The sequence below is a fragment of the Canis lupus genome, chromosome 11 (assembly GCF_011100685.1).
Source record: "Canis lupus familiaris isolate Mischka breed German Shepherd chromosome 11, alternate assembly UU_Cfam_GSD_1.0, whole genome shotgun sequence".
In the NCBI taxonomy this organism is placed as follows: Eukaryota; Metazoa; Chordata; class Mammalia; order Carnivora; family Canidae; genus Canis; species Canis lupus.
In genome coordinates this window covers 67,966,074-67,986,625 of record NC_049232.1, presented here as the reverse complement: position 1 = coordinate 67,986,625, position 20,552 = coordinate 67,966,074, and the positions used below count along the sequence as shown (strand labels likewise).

Below are 20,552 nucleotides of genomic sequence, written 5' to 3'. Positions count from 1 at the left end.
AGAAAATGTTAAATCTGCTTCACTATAGTCAATAAATACAAATGAAAACAACAATGACATGTCATTTTCCTATTCCCTACTGCACCTCTTCCGTTGGTAAAGGTTTAAAAAGACAGTCACCTCTTGTTGGCAGGGATACAAAGCTGGCATATTCACACTGCTGGTGGAGCTGTAAACTGGTATGATATTTCTCAAGGGCATTTGAACATGACAAAACCTTAAAATGTTTTACACTTCTTCACCCTATAATTTCAGTTTTAAGAATTTATTCTAAGAAAGTAATTAGAGGTACATACAAAAATGTAGGTTTCCAGGGTGTTCACCATAGCATTATTTATAATAGAGGAAAATTGGAAGTAGTCCAAAGAAATGTCAAATAATAGGACATTGGATAAATTCTGGTAGAGTTGTAGTGTAGCATTTTATGTAACCACTAAAAAGCATTTTTAGGATTATTTAATCTTTGTCTTGGAGATTATTTATTAGAGAGGGAGAGCATGTGTGCTGAGCAGGGAGCCTGATGTGGGGGCTTGATCATGACCTGAGCCAAAGGCAGACGCTTAACTCATTAAGCCACCCAGGCTTCAAGGGAGCCCAGGCTCCCCTTGAAGACTGTTTTAAAAGAAATACTAATGCTAAATAAGAAAAGGTGGTTATCAAATTATATTATAAATTTTAAGAAAACATAAGAAAGCTGCAAAGTTTATGTGTATTGAAAATAGACTAGGAATAAGTCATCAAATTATTAACGTTTACTACAGGGTCACTTTTATTTTCTTTATCTGTTTCTGCATTTGCTAAGTTTTGCAAAATATGAAATACATGTACTCTAATCAGAAGAAAAGATGTGTCAGTATTGTTAAAAAAATTCAACTGAGTAAATTTTAAAGATGGCTTTATTCAGTGACTCATGAATTGGGCAACATCCCATCTAGCAGATAGGAGGGAGCTATGAGGAGTTGAACAAAATGACTTTTATAGGCAGATGGGAGGTTACAGTAGGGAAAACAAGATAGTTACTGCAAGATTACTACTTTCCTTCAGGGGATGGCAGGGGGCTGTCATGCTGATGACCTAACTAGTGCTGAACAGGGAATTCCTGATTGACTAGTTCTAGATTCCATTTCAGGGAGAGCCGAAACTGTACGTCAGTCTCAGTGACAAGTGTAGGGAAGTCTTAATTTGGTGACTGGGACTTAGCTTAAGTGACTCCATTTTAAGCCTGTGGTCTTATTTTTAATAAAAAGAAAGAAATCAAACAAGGAGACTTGGAAGTTCTTGGTTTCTGTGTCTGTGCCACTGTTGTCACTATTCTTCCATCAACACATTCATGTGGTGAGTATAAATAGGCAGTTTTCTTTAAATACACTGTTTTAAAACAGTGTTACTCTGTATCACTAGAAAAGTGAAGTAGTGGGCAGCCCTGGTGGCTCAGAGGTGTAGCACCACCTTCAGTCCAGGGTGTGATCCTGGAGACCTGGGATTGAGTCCCACATTGGGCTCCCTACATGGAGCCTGCTTCTCCCTCTGCCTGTGTCTCTGCCTCTCTCTCTCTCTCTCTCTCTCTCTCTCTGTGTGTCTCTCATGAATAAATAAAATCTTAAAAAAAGAAAAGAAAAGAAAAGTGAAGTAGTGAATGCAATATGAATATCATGATTAATTTTCCAGTCCGAAATAAGGGAAGGAGAAGTAATCTTATTTATATTATAGCTGGCAAAATAATAGAAAAAGAAAAGAAAGTAGATGGAATATGACCTCACTTTCTGGGCAGTGCCTCTGGTCCAGCCCCAAGACTTGTATGGAGAGGAATAGGAATCCTGGAATCTAGTTCTAGGCTCCCTGCCATCATCATGTCAGGTACTCAGGTGCTTCGAGCCTCAGCTTCCTCATCCCCAGATGAGGTCAGAGGGTTGTTCTGTGGATCAGATAAGGATAACAGCCATAAAAACATTGTACCACTTAACTATAAGATAGAATTTTGAAGCTGCTTTAGTGGTTAAAAATCAGTTTTAGGAAAGACACGAATGACATCTTTGTTTTCTTCTTCATCTTCAGGAAATCAGGCGACAGCAAAAGCAGCACCCTCTACGACAGGCACCTCCACTGTCTTGGTTGCGACAGCAGTTCATGCCTATCGATAGTAAGTAGCTGAGAAGGAATGCTTTTTGAGGGTGGGGTGGGGGATACCAGGTTAAGCTCCTGTCTTTTCTCAATAAGCCTCTATTCGTGGCAAAATGAGCTACACAGTTAGGCTGCCCAGTCCTTCCATAGCCAGAGGATCAGTAATGATTTTTAACATTTCAGTTAGAGAACTCTCCCCATAAAACTTTGAAAAGCCATCTTGTCTAGTATTTTAAGCCGTGTCTAGGAAGTGCTTATAGCCTCAACAACTGCCTTTTTAAGAGCTCAAAGAAAGCCACTGCACTGAGATATTATGAATAGATATTTAGAGAGTAAAGAAGTTGCATAAGAGCTTTAAATTATAAACTCACCTCTTTCCTTTTCTTGAGGCTGGATGACTAGATTCTCTACCTTCTGTGTGGCAAATAGAAGCTGGTTCTACTTAGTTTAAGAAAGTATTAATACCTATTATTTTTCTTGCTTCTGTAGCATGAATGGTCAATATGTAAAGCAGGGCAAGTTTGGTGCTGCAGTCCTGGGGAATCACACAGCCAGAGAGGTGAGAATGCCCCCATGTCTTGTGTACATTCAGGTGTCCCAGATCATACTGATGAGCTTGTTTTTACCTGGACTCACCCAGTGTCTCATGTGTTAGAGGATTAGGATGATTGTGTTGAATGTGAAAAATTTTTTTTTGAATGTGAATTTTTAATATGAGGTAAATAGTAACATTTATAGTCACATCTTGCTGATTATTGTGCATTGAAACAAATCCAACCATGCAAGATCTTTTAAGTTTGACCTTTGTGGAAGTTGGAGAGTTTTAGAGTAAACCATTTACCCATGACATCCATCTGCTAGGTAGTGAAAAACACTTAGTGTTCTACTTAGAGCTTTTCTGTCTTTATGCCTGGATCAATGACCCAGTGTTTATCCTTTGAAAGTTTGACAATGGGATAGGCAGTGGATCACACAGCACACTATTGGTTTGGTCAAAAACAAATGTGGCTAGAAGCCCTGAGATTTGATTTCCATATGTGGTGTGTCTAGTTTCAAATTCTGCTCCAGAATGTTTTAAACATTGTCGAGAGAAGCATGAGAAATTATGGAATTTCAAAGGCCCAGTGAACTAAGAGCCACATTCCTAAGACACTCTTGAGACATAGATAAGATAACCTGTTCAGGGTAACTAAGGTAATAGACAACATTCATTTGTTTTAAAAACAAATAACTTACCTGTAGAAATTTGGAAACACATATAAAAATTGTGGGATTAGAATAATGAACCCCCAGAAACCCATTTCTAGACTCTAAGAATTATTAATCTTACTTCATTTTAATTCCAGTCTCCTTTTGCTTAGATTATTTTGACTATATCTCCAGCATTCAGTTTTAGCTGTAAATATTTTAGTATATATCCCAAGGATTTTTTTTTTCTAACGTAACCATTATGCAGTTATCACCTAAAAAAACTCCACAATAATTTTTTGATCTCACTCACTACCGGCTAGTGTTCAGATTTACCTGGTAGTCTCTCTCTCTCTCTCTCTTTCTCTTTTTTTTTCTTTACTTATTTTCTACAGTTTGTTTTAATCGGGTCTGATAAGGTCCATACATTGTAGTTGGTTGCTATGCCCATTAAATCTTTCATTTCTCCCATCCAGAGCTAATGTCTAGTTGTCGCTGATTTTGTCATATACTAGCCATTCATGATTATTTGTGAGAAAGAGAGAGAGAAAGAGGGAACGAGCAGTGGGGAAGGGCAGAGGGAAAAGCAGACTCCTCACTGAGCAGGGAGCCTGACTTGGGGCTCGATCCCAGGACCTGAGCTGAAAAAAAAAAAAGAATGGCCATTCTAATCAGTGTGAAGTGGTACTTTTTTTGCTTCTAGTGTACATTTCCCTAATGACTAATGACACCAAGTATCTTTTCTTTCTTTCTTTTTTTTTTTTAAAGATTTTATTTATTTATTCATGAGAGACACAGAGAGAGAGAAAGAGGCAGAGACACAGGCAGAGGGAGAAGCAGGCTCCATGCAGGAAGCCTGACCTGGGACTCAATCCCAGGTCTCCAGGGTGAGGTCCTGGGCTGGGCTGAAGGCGGCGCTAAACCACTAAGCCGCCAGGACTGCCCAGCACCAAGTATCTTTTCACGTATGTGTTGGCCAATTGTAGATCTCTTGTCATCCTTCATACCAGTGAAAATACCAACAAAATAAAGACATTACTAATTACAGAAAAGAGTAAGTAAGGCCAAGATGAGAAGAAATTAGAATGGTTAGTGAGGAGATATAATTTAAAATCTTAAGCTTTAAGAGATCAAGTGAGTTTTGAGTTATATGCGTCTTTGAAGCACAATCCCTGACATCTTATTGCTGGTTTTGTATTTCCTTTTAACTTCTTTTTTCTTTCTTTCTTTTTTTTTTTTTTTTTTGGCCCACCTTTATTTGAGTACAGTATAGGATTCTTCTTTATATCAGTCAACAACAGTCAGTTACTGTTGCCAGGATTCATCTGAACTTTGAGCTAATGGTAAGATTTCCCATGTTGTATTCGTTAGCTCCTTTGGGATGGGTTTATAGGAGAAATCGATCGGTCTGTGTGTACCTGGTGGCAGTAAGATCTACTGCTTCAGCCCCTGGACATCACAGTGGATATCTTAACAGAGCCTCTTGAAAAGGTCTCTTGGCTGCCTTCTAGGAAGTGGACCAATGGTGGTTGGTGGAGATGGGAGGGAAGAAGTTCCCTATCTCTCTCTGGGTCCACCTGAGTCAAGACCCTTATCTACAAGTTTAGGCAGTCAGATTTATGTACTGTGCCGCCTGTCATTGAATTATCCCAATATTTCTCCTTTCCCCAGGTTCGGCCCAACAACTATAGTACCTTTTATGATGACCAGAGACAAAACTGGTCCATCATGTTTGAGTCTGAAAAGGCTGCAGTGGAGTTCAATAAACAGGTAATACCATTTTATTCTTCCTGTGAGAGGCCAAACACTAGCCTGCATTTCCCTTGATTTTAGGAAACTATATGGAAAATTCATAACCACCTGTGTTTTGTTAGTGACAAGCATTAAAAACCCACTCAATTGTCACTTGAGCTTATTGTATTTCAGGGAAATAATAGGAATCCTTATTGAAATTGCTTGAAAATGAGACTTTAAGAGAAAAAAAGTCATGCAAACTTTTTAAAACATTTTCCACTTCATAAATTATCTTAAGGAATAAATAAAACTATCTTTTAAAAATAGTGTTTTAAAAGAATTTTTACAAAGTTAAATGATGCTTGTAGAAAATTTAGGAAAGAATTAAAAAAAAAATCACTTGAAATCTTCCTGCCCAAAGTAACCACTATTTTTTTCCTATGTGTAATGTACATAAGTAGATATACTCCTTTAAGAGTTCAATATCTCGCTATATTTTTTATCAATGTATAATGTGCTTTTCCCCACTTCGTGAAAAATTATTTAGAAACATTTTTGAAAGCTGCATAGTCTGAGTGTTCCTTAATTTATTTAACCATTCCCTTACTTTTAGACATTAAGACTGTTTTCAGTTTGAAATAAATGATACTGATGTAGTTTTGGAATATAGGTGAGGTCTGTTGGGGTGAGATCCAGAGCGAACAACCAAGAAAGAATTCTTGAGATGTCTTTGGTGCAAAATAGTGGTTTTATTAAATCAGGAGGACAGAACCCGTGGGCAGGAAGAACTGCTGCCCCAGGCTTGAGAAGGGTGGCTGATTAATTATATACCTGCAGACTTGGGAGAAAATAAGGAAAAGGGAGGTTTCAAAACGATTTTCATATGCTAAAGAAGACCTACAAGATACTGAACGACCTGTCATCATCAACCTAAAGATTGTTTTTCCCTCTAGAAAGGCATTAACATTAAGATAGTTGGAAACTTTCTGAGGAATGTCACATATCCTACCCTGGAGGGGGGTTCATTTATGGGGTGTCAGCCTGTGCTTTGTCCTCAGTTAGCCCTGTGTTCCCCATCAGTACTGTAGTAAGCATTGTTGTGTATAAATCTGTGTCCTTTCCCCCCCACCTTCTGATTATTTCCTCAGGCTAGATTTCTAGAAGTGAAGGATTGGGTCCAAGAGTCCATATATTTCTTGGTTTTGTAGGCAGTTTGGCGTAGTTTTTCATAGAGATAGTACTGTTTGACATTCATATCTGTTCTCTTACTTTATCTTTGCCAACATATAGAATTATCTTTTTTTTTTTTTGTCTTATTTGTTTGGTAATAACTTCTCATTGTTTTAGGTAGCATTTATTTGATTGCGATAATGAAACCTTTTAAGAAAATGAGTAACAAACTTCTAATGTAGACCATGTTAAATAATTGACCATGAAGTATTTATGAAGATGTATTTGGCTCTTTTGTCAAATATTTGTACTGAGATGATATGACTAAATCTGTAGGTGATAGACATGCAAATCTGGGAATGCAGCATGGTTTTGCCGAGGACCTTTTTTCTAGTTTATTGTCTTTAGAAATACTTTCTGAAATCATTTTAGAAGCTTTCCTTGCTTTCACAGGTTCCCAGACACTGAAACGGTAAAATCCTTATAATAATGGAAGCTAATAGTTATTGTGTACTTACTGTTATTTACCAGGCACAGTGCCAAGGACTCTTTGTATTAGCTCAATCTTCATAATTACCCCAGGAAATATGCAGAGTTTTTATCTCCATTTTACAAAATACCTTTATGAAATAAGGTTCACAGAAGTTAAGTTATTTGGCTGAGGCCACAAGTTAATAAGTGGCAGTACCCAGGTCTGTACCCAGACAGTCTGACTCCAAAGCCTTACTCTTAGGCACTTTGATTCCTGGCAAGATTACTAACTTTGGAATAGTTTACTTCTGAACATGTAATCAGTTTTGTTAGTGGATACCACTGTTTGGAAAAGAGCATTAGCAATAAATGGACTGAATATTTACTGAGCTTAAACTAAGTTTGTGCTGCTTTGATTTCATCTTGCAGGTGTGCATTGCCAAGTGCAACAGCACCCCCTCCCTAGATGCAGTGCTCTCCCAGGACCTCATTGTAGCGGAGGGCCCTGCTGTAGAAGTCGGAGATTCTTTGGAAGTGGCCTATACCAGCTGGCTCTTTCAGAACCATGTCCTGGGCCAGGTAAGGAAATGTAGCCTGCAGGTTCATTTGTAATTGAAATGGCATGAGGGCTATTCATATATAAAATATTATTACTGTGAATTGCTGTCATTGGCAAATAGAAATCTTTCAGGAACTCTGCTTTGACTGCTTTTGAGGCATAGTCATGAAATGCTTATTAAATCTGCTCATTGCTACTTTGTCTCCTATTTAGAATGAAAACTAATTTCCTAAGTATCATTTCTGGTAATTTTTCATGTGTATGTCTTGCCCTTTTGTATCAGTTTTAAACTTGACTTTATTCTTATAGGATTAAGTCTTAAAACTTCATTTTAGAACTTACAGTTGTTTCTTTTTTTTTTTTTTTTTTTGTATAGTAGATATTATAAATAGAGTGGACTTGTGTTTTAATATCCTTAAGCTTACGAAAGCAGTATGATACAGAAAGAGCTTAGCCAACTTAGCCTTAATGTGAGCCATGATGTGACCTTCTTTTTAGGTCTTCTTTTTTTTTTTTTTTAAGATTTTATTTATTCATGAGAGACACAGAGAGAGAGAGAAGAGAGAGAGAGAGAGAGAGAGAGAGAGGCAGAGACACAGGCAGAGGAAGAAGCAGGCTCCATGCAGGGAACTCGACATGGGACTCGATCCCAGGTCTCCAGGATCACACCCTAGGTTGAAGGCAGATGCTCAACTGCTGAGCCACCCAGGCTGCCCTCATTTTTTAGGTCTTTTAAGAACTTTTACCCCCTCAGTGTATTTGACATAACAGGAATACTGTGCTAATCTGTATTGACCAACACATGGTTATTATTTTTGAAATTGGCTGATCTCATTTACTTTGATCAAACTGTAGGTTTTGGACTCTACTGCTAACAAAGATAAGCTGCTTCGCCTGAAATTAGGATCAGGAAGAGTCATCAAGGTACAAGCTTAACTGTGTTTCTTATGTGGCTTTATCAGTTGCAATGGGCTTAATTTAGATTAAATTAAAATTTCTAACCTGAGTATATTTTCTGAGTCTGAAAAGGCTTGGTTAAAAAGTAGGAAGAGAAAAATGTGTTACATTATCTGGGAGATTGGTTGGGAAGTTTTTATCTATGAGAATATATTGAAGATGGGGACATTTGTTTGATCTCTACCCTTTCTTTTTCATCGTGACTGAGGCAATTATTAAATCCTTCCTGTAGCCTAATAGGGGAAGAGATGGAACTATTTCTTTTAGAATTGTATCATAATGGATGATTCTTAATTGTCTGAGATGCTTTGAATCAGCACTTCCCAGTCATTGTGGGAAGCAACTACCAGGTAGCAAGAGGAACACTGGGATTGGAATCTGTGGACTTGGCTTTATGTGCCTTTTTGTCCCAGCTGTGCAAGTGTTTTATGAAATAAAGAGTATTTTACACATATAGGGTATCTTTGTGTCAGGAAGTATGCTCTGTGAAGCACTCACTGGCAAAAGAAAGGTTTTCTTCATAGCTTTGTTTATCCCTCCTTTCCCCGGGCTCTTTTGGAGACTTTTCCCTGTAGATCATAGGAATTAAGCATGACCTTTAAAGATAGATCTAAGAAAAACAAAACAAAACAAAACAAAAATAAAAATAAAAATAAAGATAGATCTAATGTTGCATCTTGGCTTAACAATTTACTAACCATCTGATCTTGTGTTAGTTACTTCACCTCCCTAAGCCTCAGTTTTTTTATCTGTACAATGAGGATAATGCTCCTAACCTTATGAAATTATTTTAGGGGTTAAACAATGTAATGCAAGTAAAGACTTACCAGAGTACTTGGAAAATGTGTTTAATGAATGGTAGCTGTTTTTTTTTAAGATTTGATTTATTTATTTAGAGAGAGAGCACGCGCACACACACGCGTGCATGAGAGGAGGGAGGGGCAGAGGGAGAAGGAGAAGCAGACTCCTCGCTGAACAGGGAGCCTGACTGGCTCGATCCTGGGACCCTGAGATCATGACCTGAGCCGAAGGCAGCTGCTTAACCGACTGAGCCACTCAGGCGCCCCGAATGGTAGCTTTTATTTCTTTTATAATACCATTGTACTATCCTCCAATTTCTCTCATCATCTACGATAAGCATATTTTATCCAGCCCTGGATATGCTGACTTTTACAAATGAATAGAAGCAGTATTCTAAATATTCTTATAACCAGGGGGGGTGGATTATAGTTGAATTTGATATCTCTTGAGAGGTTCAAACCTGAAAGTATGGAGGAGAGGAGCCTAGTATCTGGGACTTCATTTTGTCTAATGAGAAGGCTAATGTCTTGATGAACTTTTCCTCTTCTCTGATTCCCAAAGGCTTGGGAGGATGGGATGCTGGGCATGAAAAAAGGAGGGAAGCGATTGCTTGTCATCCCTCCAGCCTGTGCTACTGGCTCTGAAGGGGTAATAGGATGGACTCCATCACCGGACTCAATTCTGGTGTATGAGGTGGAGATTAGGCGGGTGAGTGAAATTGTGTTGTTTTGTGTTTCATGAGTCCTTTCTGCCATTAAATAAAATTAATAAATATGTTTGAAAAACAAATTCAAATACTTTTTTTTTTTTTTTTTAATAGCAATGGTATAGTTGGAAAGGGCAGTCAATGGCTTTGGAATCTAAAGACTAAGGTGTTTGTTCTTCCTGGAGCTCTATTCAGAGTCTAGAAGAGGTGGTGACTGAACAAATCACTTCTCTACACTAAGCTTTTTATTGACTCTATAAAATAGTGATTCCTACCCAATACACATGCCTTTTGCCTTAGTAATTCCATGGCTGTAAATTTATCACATCACTATATTAATACAAGTATGCAAAGATATCTGTACATAGATAGAGATACATAGTTTCCTCCCTTTGCCACATTATTTATAATAGTAAAAACTGGAAACAACTTAAATATCCATCATTAAGCAACTGGTTAAGTTGTGGTCTTTCACAGAGTGGATTTTTATGCAGTTCTTATAGAATATCCAAAATCTATTGTTTTTTTTTTTTTTTTTTTTTTTTTTTTCCAAAATCTATTGTTAAATGAAAAAGCAAGTTGCAAGTCAGTACAGATAGTATGGTCTTGTGTGTGTGTGTGTGTGTGTGTGTACACAAATACATATAAACATACAAAAATACTTATATATAAATATGTAAGTATATTTATGCAATTATACATATGTGCATATATATTTATACATATATATGCCCACATGTTCATAGAAAATTTCTGAAAGTGTTAGAAGAAATGATTAAAAGTGACTTTCTCTGGAGATTGGAAATGGAGTTCATAAACTTTATCTTTTTTACATTTTCCCCTTATTTTCCATTAAAAAGTCTTATCAAGGATATATATATAATTTTCTATAATAAAATTTGTAACAAATTATGGTTAAATAAGTTAATACCTCCCTCCAAATAAAAAAGACCTTGTTTGCTTTACACTGTGTTTTTTAGGTCAAAATGTGATAGTGTTTGTGACTATAAACCATGAAATACAATACATAAAATAAACATTATAGTCCTCTTCATTGTGGCTATTATTCCTGCTGCAGCCAATGACACTGTTTTCTTCTCAATGCCTCTTTCCTAATTGAACACCCTTATCTCTGCTGTGTCGTGCCACCCTTCTTTTACTCATATGCTTTTAGCTACGTTTTTCACAGCTTTTGTATCCTGTCTCAATTTTTCATTGAGTTTGAGGAAGTCATGGTTCATCTTAGATAACAAACCACTTTGAATCCACCAAGACTGGCATTTTGTAACCCTAAGGAAAAAATACTCTATTTTACTAATAATCAATGAATTATAAGTTGACATGCTTATTTTTTTTCTTCCAAGTTTTTATTTAAATTCTGGTTAGTGGGCAGCCCGGGTGGCTCAGCAGTTTAGCGCCGCCTTTAGCCCAGGGCGTGATCCTGGAGACCCAGGATCAAGTCCCACATCAGGCTCCCTGCATGGAGCCTGCTTCTCCCTCTGCCTGTGTCTCTGCCTCTCTCTCTCTCTCTTCTCTCTCTCTCTGTGTCTCTCATGAATAAATAAATAAAATATTTTAAAAAATTCCGGTTAGTCAACATACAGTGTAATATTAGTGTCAGGTGTAGAATTTTTTTTTTAATTTTATGCTTTTTTAAAAAAAATTTATTTATTCATTCATGAGAGACACAGAGAAGCAGGTTCCACGCAGGGAGCCCAACGTGGGCTCAACATGTAACACTCAATTCTCACCATAACAGGTACCCTTCTTCTTTTTTTTTTTTTTTTTTTAAGATTTTATTCATTTATTCATGAGAGACACAGAGAGAGAGGCAGAGACGCAGGCAGAGGGAGAAGCAGGCTCTATGCAGGGAGCCCGAAGTGGGACTCGATGCTGGGACTCCAGGATCACAGCCTGGGCTGAAGGCGGTGCTAAACCGCTGAGCCACCCGGGCTGCCCAACAAGTGCCCTTCTTAATTCCCCCACCCACCTCCCTCCATCAACCTTCAGTCCTCCACAGTTAAGAGTCTCATGGCTTGCTTCCCTCTTTTTTCTTCCCTTCCCCTATGTTCATCTGTTTTGTTTCTTAAATTCCACATATGAGTGAAATCATATGGTATTTGTCTTTCTCTGACTTATTTTGCTTAGTATAATAAGCTCCATCCATGTCATTGCAAGATTTCATTCTTTTTTATGACTAATATTCCATATGATACATGCACCACATTTTCTTTATCCATTCATCAGTTGTTGGACACTAGGGCTGTTTCCGTAGTTTGGCTGTTTAAGTTTTGTTTTGCTTTGTTCGTTTTTTTTTTTTTTTTTTTTTTTTTTTTGAGAGATAGAGTCTTCACTTAAGAGAGTACAAGCAGGAGGGAAGGACAGAGAGAGAGGGATAAGCAGGCTCCATGCTAGACAGGAGCTGGGTCCCAGCACCCTGGGATCATGACCCGAGTCAAAGGCAGATGCTTAACCTACTGAGGCGCCCAGGTGCCCCTTGCCTATTGTTTACAAATTGACATGCCAGGCGGCTACAGAGTGACACCCAGTGTGATGAGTGTCAAGAGAACACTACATACTACCTGTGGAATATAGAGTAGCTCACCCTTTGTGGTGTGAAATTTAGTGGTATATACCAAAAGTCTTAAAAAGTTAACATACTTTTTCTCTCAACTATTTAATTTCTGGGAATTTATACTTTAGACATGATTATGTGCAAGAGGATAGATAGAAAGTTATACACAGAGGAATTGTTTGTGTTGTGACAAAACTGGGAATAAACTGGATGTCTAACAACTAGGAATTGGTGAAATATATTTTGTAGCAGCATAAGTATTTAAGACTTACATTCCCAAAATCTTTTAGAGACTTTCCTGTAGATTAATGGCAGGTATGGGCATGACCCTTGAAGTTTAGAAATAAGGCTCAGTGGTTACAAATGATGTTGTAGATTAATAATTTAGTAACATAGAAATATGTAACTGAGTAATAAGCAAAGTAGTTCACAAAATAATATTGTCTCTTTTTTATAAAAAATATACAAACATACACAGACATAAATGTGAAATACTACGTCTCCAATTCTAGCCATGTTGTGTAGTGGTTGGATTGCGAGTGATTATTATTATTATTATTGGCTTATTGACATTTTTTGATTTGCTACAAGGGAACAGGTGATGACTTGTGAAGAATAAGTAAAAGAAAGGAGGGTGGAGAGGAGGGCAGGGTGCCTTTTTTATAGCTTGTTTGAATTGTGGTTGATTGCTCCCTAGGTCAAGTTTGCCAGAGATTCTGGTTCTGATGGGCACAGCGTTAGTTCCCGGGATTCTGCGGCCCCTTCTCCCATACCAGGTGCTGACGGCCTCTCTACTGACCCTGTTGTATCACCACCCACATCGGTGCCTTTCAAATCAGGGTAAGATCCTGGTGTTGTATCATGCTCTTTCATTGTCCATGAAAATGATCCTTAGAGGGGTTCAGAAATCAGGATAGTTGAAAACTAAAATAATTTTAAATGGGGAAAAAAAAGGAGATGAGAAAAATGGGGAAAATACTAGCATCAAGATTTTTCTGACAGAGGATTAACATTCATAGTCTTTAAAAGCACTAACTTGGATGTTTATGAATACCTGCTGAACTCTGGAAGAAATTGGGTAAAAGGCATAACCATAAAATATATATCTAAGGGAAAACATGTAAAAATAAGGATTTAAATGGAAAATCATTCATTTTCACCAGCTTTCAGAGACTAATGCAGACTGAAGAATGATTAAAATTCTGTTTCATGGGATCCCTGGATGGTGCAGCGGTTTGTCGCCTGCCTTTGGCCCAGGGCACGATCCTGGAGACCCGGGATCGAATCCCACATCAGGTTCCCAGTACATGGAGCCTGCTTCTCCCTCTGCCTATGTCTCTGCCTCTCTCTCTCTCTCTCTCTCTGACTATCATAAGTAAATAAAAATTAAAAAAAAAAAAATTAAAAAAAAATTCTGTTTCATACCCATTGAATTGGCAAACGTTTTCAAAACAATTTGTTTATCCAGTATATTTGGGACTTAAGATTATAGATTTGGGATTTTCTTTTTTTACCTCAGCCTATGTCTTACTTGGTTTCAGGGAACCAGCCCTTCGTGTCAAATCTAATTCCCTCAGTGAACAGCTTACAGTAAATACAGTGAGTATACAAGTCTGTCTCCCTCACCCCCTGTCTGCTGAAAAGGTTTTGTGTGCCTAGGGGTAGGGTAGGTTAGAGACCGAAAAAACCACAGCTACTTTATTAATTTCCCCTTACTTGGGAGTTAGCATAAATTAGGTGGCTTCTACGTGGGCAAACCTGGGTTCAAATCTTTATTCTTGTAAACTTGCAGCCTTGAGAAACTTATGTAACTTTTTTGATCCTCTGCTTCTTTATGATTAAAATGGAAATAAATAATTCCCACAACCCCTTTTATGAGGTTCTTGTGATATGTTCACAAAGCACTGTAATCAGTCTACTGGGCATCGCGGGTGGCTCAGCGGTTTAGCGCCGCCTTCAGCCCAGGGTGTGATCCTGGAGACCCAGAATCAGTCCCATGTCAGGCTCCCTGCATGGAGCCTGCTTCTCCCTCTTCCTGTGTTTCTGCCTCTCTCTCTCTTTCTCTCTCTCTCTCTCTGTCTCTCATGAATAAATAAATAAAATTAAAAAAAAAATCAGAGCCTACATAAAGTATGACTTCATTAAGCAAGAAGATTTTTACACGTAAGAGATACTTATGATGTTTGAATGAAGTAATGTGTGTGGAGATTCTAGTATAGTGTCTGGCATACTGTAAGAGCTCAATTAACATTAGCTCTTTTTATTATCATGCTAACACTACATACCTTCACACTTTCATTCTCTTAGATCAGTTCTGCACTAATTCACCAACTAGTTAACTTTGAGCTGGTTACTGAGCCTCTGTGTTTCCCTAACTGTAAGACAAGAAGAAGATTTGGATTTGAATGCCATTGGGAGCATGTACACTGTACTTTGCTGCTGCTCTGCCTGGTCCAGGAAGGCATTTGAGTTTGCTGCATGATCGTGAGATGAAAGCCCTGTGGCCTTCACCTACCTATCCTGTTGGGAAACAGGATAATTGCATGGAGTGAAATTGGTGATTACTTTCTCTCCAGCCCTAGTTTACTTGTTTATATTCAGCCCAAAGCAGGAATTATTAAGCAAGTAATTGATCTGGTATGTGGAAAAATTAATCTCTGAAACCCAGAAGATTAAACCAAAGAATTAAAATGTAAAAAGTATAACCTCAGATCTGTGAACAGTCATGAAAATCATTTAGTATTGGATTTATGATACTTTCTAAACAGAGTTACTTTTGTCACCTATTTCTAAGCTTCAGTCACTTCCAGCAGACTAGTGGTCTCCATTTTTAAAATTTTTTGTCTTTTTGCAGTTTTTTTTTTTTTAGTTGAAGCAAACTCACCATTTTTTTTACATTGTTTTTATTATTTATTTATTTATTAAGGATTTTATTTATTTATTCATGAGAGACACAACACAAGGGGGGGGGAGGGGAGCAGAGACACAGGCAGAGGGAGAAGCAGGCTCCATGCTGGGAACCCGACATGGGATTTGATCCTGGGTTTCCAGGGTCACACCCTGGGCTAAAGGCGGCGCTAAACTGCTGAGCCACTGGGGCTGCCCCTATTTTTTATTTTGAATAGGTAATTACATTCATCTGGTACAGTTATCAAAACAATATAACAAAGTCGACATTGAAAGGGCTCGCTCCTATGCCTATCCCTGTGTACGCCATCCCATCTCACTCTCCTTTTAGGTAACTGCCTTTATTAGTTTTATAATATATCCTTTCAGTTTCTTAATGCAGATGAAAGCAGATAGGAATGTATATTTTATTTCTTCACCTTTTCAAAAAAAAATAACGTAGTATATATATTACCTACCATGCTTTCTACATATTACGGTATATTTAACAGCATCTTTCCATGTTAGTATATAGAAAACTGCTTCTTTCTTTTTTATCTCTAGATTGCAGTATGCCATTGTGTGGTATGGTTTATATAGTTAGTCCTCTTTTGATGAACCCAGCTTTCTTTGATTATGTGCTTCCAGTCAGTCAAGAAAAAATGAGCACACATTCCTAGTGTATGTATCTATTTACAAATTACATACATAAAGTACTGTCCATCCCTGTAAACAAGCTTAATGTCTTACATTTAGCTTAAAAATAATTCAAAAATAGAAGTTATGATCATCTCTATTTTTTTTTTTAAGATTTATTTAAGAGAGAGAGAGCACATGCTTATGCAGGTGTGGGGAGGGGTAGAGGGAAAGACTCTTTTAGCAGACTCCTTGCTGAGCACAGAGCCTAACATGGGGGCTCGATTTCACAACCTATGAGATCATGACCTGAGCCAAAATCAGGAGTCGACACTTAACTGACTGAGCCACTTAGGTGCCCCATGACCATCTCTTTTTATACACAATAAATCATTGTGTACATCCTCAGGTTTATGTACTCTCCACTCTGAAGGCTGCGCTTTGGACCAGTTAATGGATACAGAGCCTTCTAGCATAGGAGCCAGTGTGTAGTCAATGCCAAGTCAGAGTTAAATGAACCTGAATTTGGAACAAAGAGCTCCTCTTTCCTTCTTTCCCCAAATCACTCCTGAATATCTATCTGCTGAATTGCTCCCAGGATTTTCAGAGAGTACTGTCATCTAAAATGCCTCCCTCCCTTGATCTGTAAAATGAGAATTATGCCTGGTGGGGAGACTCGATTGAAATGAAGTAATGCATATGGAACCACTTTGTCCATTCCAACATATAGGGGATTATTTTTACTGTTATTATTAATTGTTATCCATGTATGCATGTTCGCAAGAAATCTTTAATTCTCATTTTGTAGAAGAAATGGTTTTAAATCGATTCAGCAGGGGGACTTGTTGAAGGGTTTGATATAAGAGCCAAAGACAGAGCTAAAGTAGTGAGCCTTGATTATATTGAGTTTTGTGACTTTACTCTTTTTAGAATCCTGATACAGTCAAAGCCAAGTTGATCTCTCGAATGGCTAAAATGGGTCAGCCCATGCTGCCCATCCTTCCACCACAGCTGGATTCTAATGATTCAGAAATCGAGGTATGACTCCTGGGCTGTGTTAAAATGAATACTGCAGACATTTCTACCTTGTGTTCTTTTGGTTAAGATTACTACTTGTTCTGCCTGTAACCCAGAATCATGTAGAAAGCTTGTATCCAAAATGGTACAGGTTGGTATTGGTACATGTGTTTCCACTGTCACACTAGCACTTCTCGTGAAAAATGGAAGGAATCCCATACATCTGCCACAAGAACAGGGAAGTTTTAAGTAATCCATATAGCCTTCTACTAGAATCTCAACTGTCAGTAAAAATCACACTTTAGGCAGCGTGGTGCCCAACCCACAAAAGATGTTCAATTCATATTGGTTGGTTGAATGTTTAGCTTCTCTTGAGAGACATTGGTCTTCCCACGGATGTTACCTGTTACTAAAGATCACACTGTTGTGTCTTTAGGCTTTGTATACTTGTGATTATTTTGAAGTTCAAGGCTTTGATTGTGATGAAATCTATCATTTTTTTCTCTTTGTTTTTTGCTTTTGACATTATGTTTATGAAGCCTTCTCACTTTCAGATATTATAAACATCACTGTTTTCTAAAAATATTATTGTTTCATATTTAGATCTAAAATTTTAATCCATCTGGAATTTGGTGTATGATATGAAGTAGTCCAGTTCTAAGGTAGTTCTTTTCCCATTGGTTCTTTTATTGAGTAAAATCATCCTTTCTCAGTTGAATTGAAGCACTTAACTGATTATTGATTCTTAGGAATGTTTGATGTAAAACAAAGCAAAGATGATGCTCTTGAAAAAATCTTCCCGCATAGGCTTTATTTTACATAATTTTGTTTTATTTCTTCCTGGAAAAGCTCTAAGTAGATTTAACATTTTAAAGAGGGATAGGATTTTTGGGGCTTCTTGTTATTGATTCTTGTTGATTTTTAGCTGGTTCTGGAAATTAAATTTGAATAAGGTAATACTGTTATTAAAAATTTTAAGTGCAACTTACTCATTGTAGAATGATGTAAATTACAAGGAAAGAAAAAATATATTTAACAAAAAATACATTCTTCTTTACATATTATTGCTTTGTAACCTGATTTTTTAACTTAATGTTATATCAAACATTTATGTTAATATCAGTATGAATAATGTAAACAATATAATTAACATAAGTAAATAAAGCATTATTTCCTTTAAAGACAACTCAGCAGCACTCTGTTAGATTAATTTACCATAGTTCCTTTCATTCTGTTGTTTAACATTTAGGTGGATTTAGAGCTGCAGTGATATAAAACTGGCATACTTGTCCATAAATGCATAGTACATTTTTGAGATGATATCAGGGGCCAAGGAGAAGTCCTAAAGTAAAAGAATGTCAGAGATTTTGGCCTTTGAACTGTAGGTTAGCAGATCACAGTTTCTGTATATTGTGCCCCAAGTTTTTCTTTCTTTTCTATGTATGAATTGGGAAGATATTTATAGGACAACTTTGTTTAGAATCATAGTAGGGACCAACAGTGCTGTGATTTTTATGAAAAGAAAAAATGGAGAAAAAACACTCTAAAACCACTTTATCCAAAAAGCATGGTAATGAGGTGCAACTACTGTCAGTTTTTCAGTGAGTACCTTGAGATCTATGGAGATAATTTGGCAGAAAAGAAGAGGCTGCACTGTTGGCTGGGTTTCCTTGCAAGAGACCCTTCTTCTGTGGGAACAGAATAGATCAGGTTTAAGGTAGCTGCTGGTTTGGAAAATGATACATTCTGGAGAGCAGTCACTTTATGTACTTGGGTCAATAAAACATTGACAACTTAGAATGTTTGAGGAACTAATGATATTTATTTGATAGGATTTATAGGGAGGAGGGATCTCCGCACAGCCCACACCCTAATCTCTTGCCTTTCCTTCCTCTTCTTTGCCTAAAAGCAGTGGCTGTCAGCACGTTTAGAGTAGACAGTCAACCTCAGTCTCCAGTTAAGGACCCACATACATAGTCACCAAAACGCTTGTTCCTGTTTCAGGATGTGAACGCTCTGCGAGGAGCTGCACAGCCCATGGCAGCTCCATCCATGCAGCCCTCTCTCCAGCCAGCACATCCAGTGATACCACAGATGACCACACAAGGTAAGGGGCCTCTCTGGCTCTGCAACCTGGAACTGACTCAGCACCAGAGTTATCATATCATTCCTGTTCCGTAAATTGTTGGGCTGCATTGTTTTAGTACTTAGAACTGGACTAGAGTGTAAAACATGTCAGTTTGTCCCTGGGTAGGACGTTTTCAGCCCTGGAGATGGATTTGGTCTGCATGTTTTGTCTTCTGCTGTGTGGCATTGCCAGTTTCGGAAGTGTGCACTCAATTAATGAGACACTTCTCTATGTGTAATTGTGCACTTCTGTCAGCTGATGGAACTGGGTCTGAGTAGTATGTGCCCAAGAACCCCAGGTCCCTTCTACTAGCCCATCCCTGAGACTTCAGGAGAGTAGATGGGGCAAGTGGTCCAGTCTGAGGCATGTTGCAGTGTGTAAGGTTCTAGTCTAAACCTTTGTGAGGAAACTGAGGTGAATAACAGTGAAAACTTGTTGCTTTATCATAGCACCTCAGCCATCTGTTTCTGGGCTCCAGGTGCCCTCTTCTGCCTTAATGCAAGTTACATCTCTCGACTCCCACTCCGCTGGGTCTGGAAATGCCCAGTCCTTTCAGGTAATGACATTTTTAAACCACATCAGTTACAGCCTGTAATTTATTAGGTTCTAGTCCGTCTCTTTTCTCCTTCCTGCACAATTTGTGCAGTAGCAGTTCCCCAGATAAGAATCTGTCCTTTCCCCCTTCCTGAACCACCGCAATGTCATCTCTAAACCAGACCAGGATTACCTACCTTATAGGTTGTGGTAAAGCCGAATTGCAAGAACAGGCAAAGCACCTGGTACAAGGCCTGGCACATGGTAAAGGCCCAGTTATTTCCTTTTGTTTGCACACATGGCTCCATGAGGGATAGATACACAAGTCCTTGGTGTTCTTGTCTGCTAGCCGCTGATAGGCTAAGATTCTGCAGTGTACAGAGCAGAATGGTTGTAGGTTGAGGGTGTATGGAAAATACAGCTGAACTCTGTTGTTTAGTTATCCTTCAAAAAGGATCTCTTAAAGTAGGTTTTTTTTTTTAAGATTTTATTTATTTATTCATGAGAGACAGAGGCAGAAACACAGGCAGAGGGAGAAGCAGGCTCCATGCAGCGAGCCTGACGTGGGACTCGATCTCAGGTCTCCAGGATCATGCCCTGGGCCAAAGGCGTTGCCAAACCACTGGGCCACCGGGGCTGGCTGTTCTTTTTCTGTTTTCACAGAAGGTAGTGGCAGCAATCTGTCTGTTTCTACTGATTGTCAGGCTAGTGCTTCTGTCCTGACACATTTGGTAGAGAAAACATACTCCCACACTCCCTTACTTCTGTGGTGATTCTTAGTGGAAGGGTGGGAGTGCTGGTGAGTGGGCTATGCCCCATTGGGACAAAGTATATTAGAATTAAAAAAAGTTCCCACCTTGCCCTCTCCCCACTCATTAGTGGAAAGTTTTATCCTATAGACTAATTTTTTTGTTTGTTTGTTTTTAAATAATGGATGGATATGAGCTGAATTTCCTTATCTCAAGGAAGAATAATCATCATTGTTTAAATGAAAGCTGCTGATTATTGAGCATTTACTATCTGCCAGGCACTTAACTTACCAGCTGTGAGGAACTTTACCTATATATCA

The 20,552-nt window shown here is 38.2% G+C and overlaps 1 protein-coding gene across 6 annotated transcripts in view; it reads left to right on the top strand.

The window, feature by feature from the left end:
• FKBP15 (FKBP prolyl isomerase family member 15) overlaps nucleotides 1–20,552 on the top strand; it is a 56,119-nt gene that overhangs the window by 13,831 nt on the left and 21,736 nt on the right. For 5 of the 6 annotated variants that reach the window (XM_038553136.1, XM_038553135.1, XM_038553134.1 and 2 more), the window contains 12 exons: nucleotides 2,056–2,140; nucleotides 2,611–2,680; nucleotides 4,578–4,652; nucleotides 4,981–5,079; nucleotides 7,114–7,263; nucleotides 8,099–8,167; nucleotides 9,563–9,709; nucleotides 12,980–13,122; nucleotides 13,824–13,881; nucleotides 16,735–16,842; nucleotides 18,826–18,928; nucleotides 19,399–19,505. In XM_038553136.1, the coding sequence (XP_038409064.1) occupies nucleotides 2,056–2,140; nucleotides 2,611–2,680; nucleotides 4,578–4,652; nucleotides 4,981–5,079; nucleotides 7,114–7,263; nucleotides 8,099–8,167; nucleotides 9,563–9,709; nucleotides 12,980–13,122; nucleotides 13,824–13,881; nucleotides 16,735–16,842; nucleotides 18,826–18,928; nucleotides 19,399–19,505 (1,214 nt within the window). Of the gene's footprint in view, nucleotides 1–2,055; nucleotides 2,141–2,610; nucleotides 2,681–4,577; nucleotides 4,653–4,980; nucleotides 5,080–7,113; nucleotides 7,264–8,098; nucleotides 8,168–9,562; nucleotides 9,710–12,979; nucleotides 13,123–13,823; nucleotides 13,882–16,734; nucleotides 16,843–18,825; nucleotides 18,929–19,398; nucleotides 19,506–20,552 lie in introns of those variants that run through there. The other variant, XM_038553139.1, reaches the window with a different exon arrangement.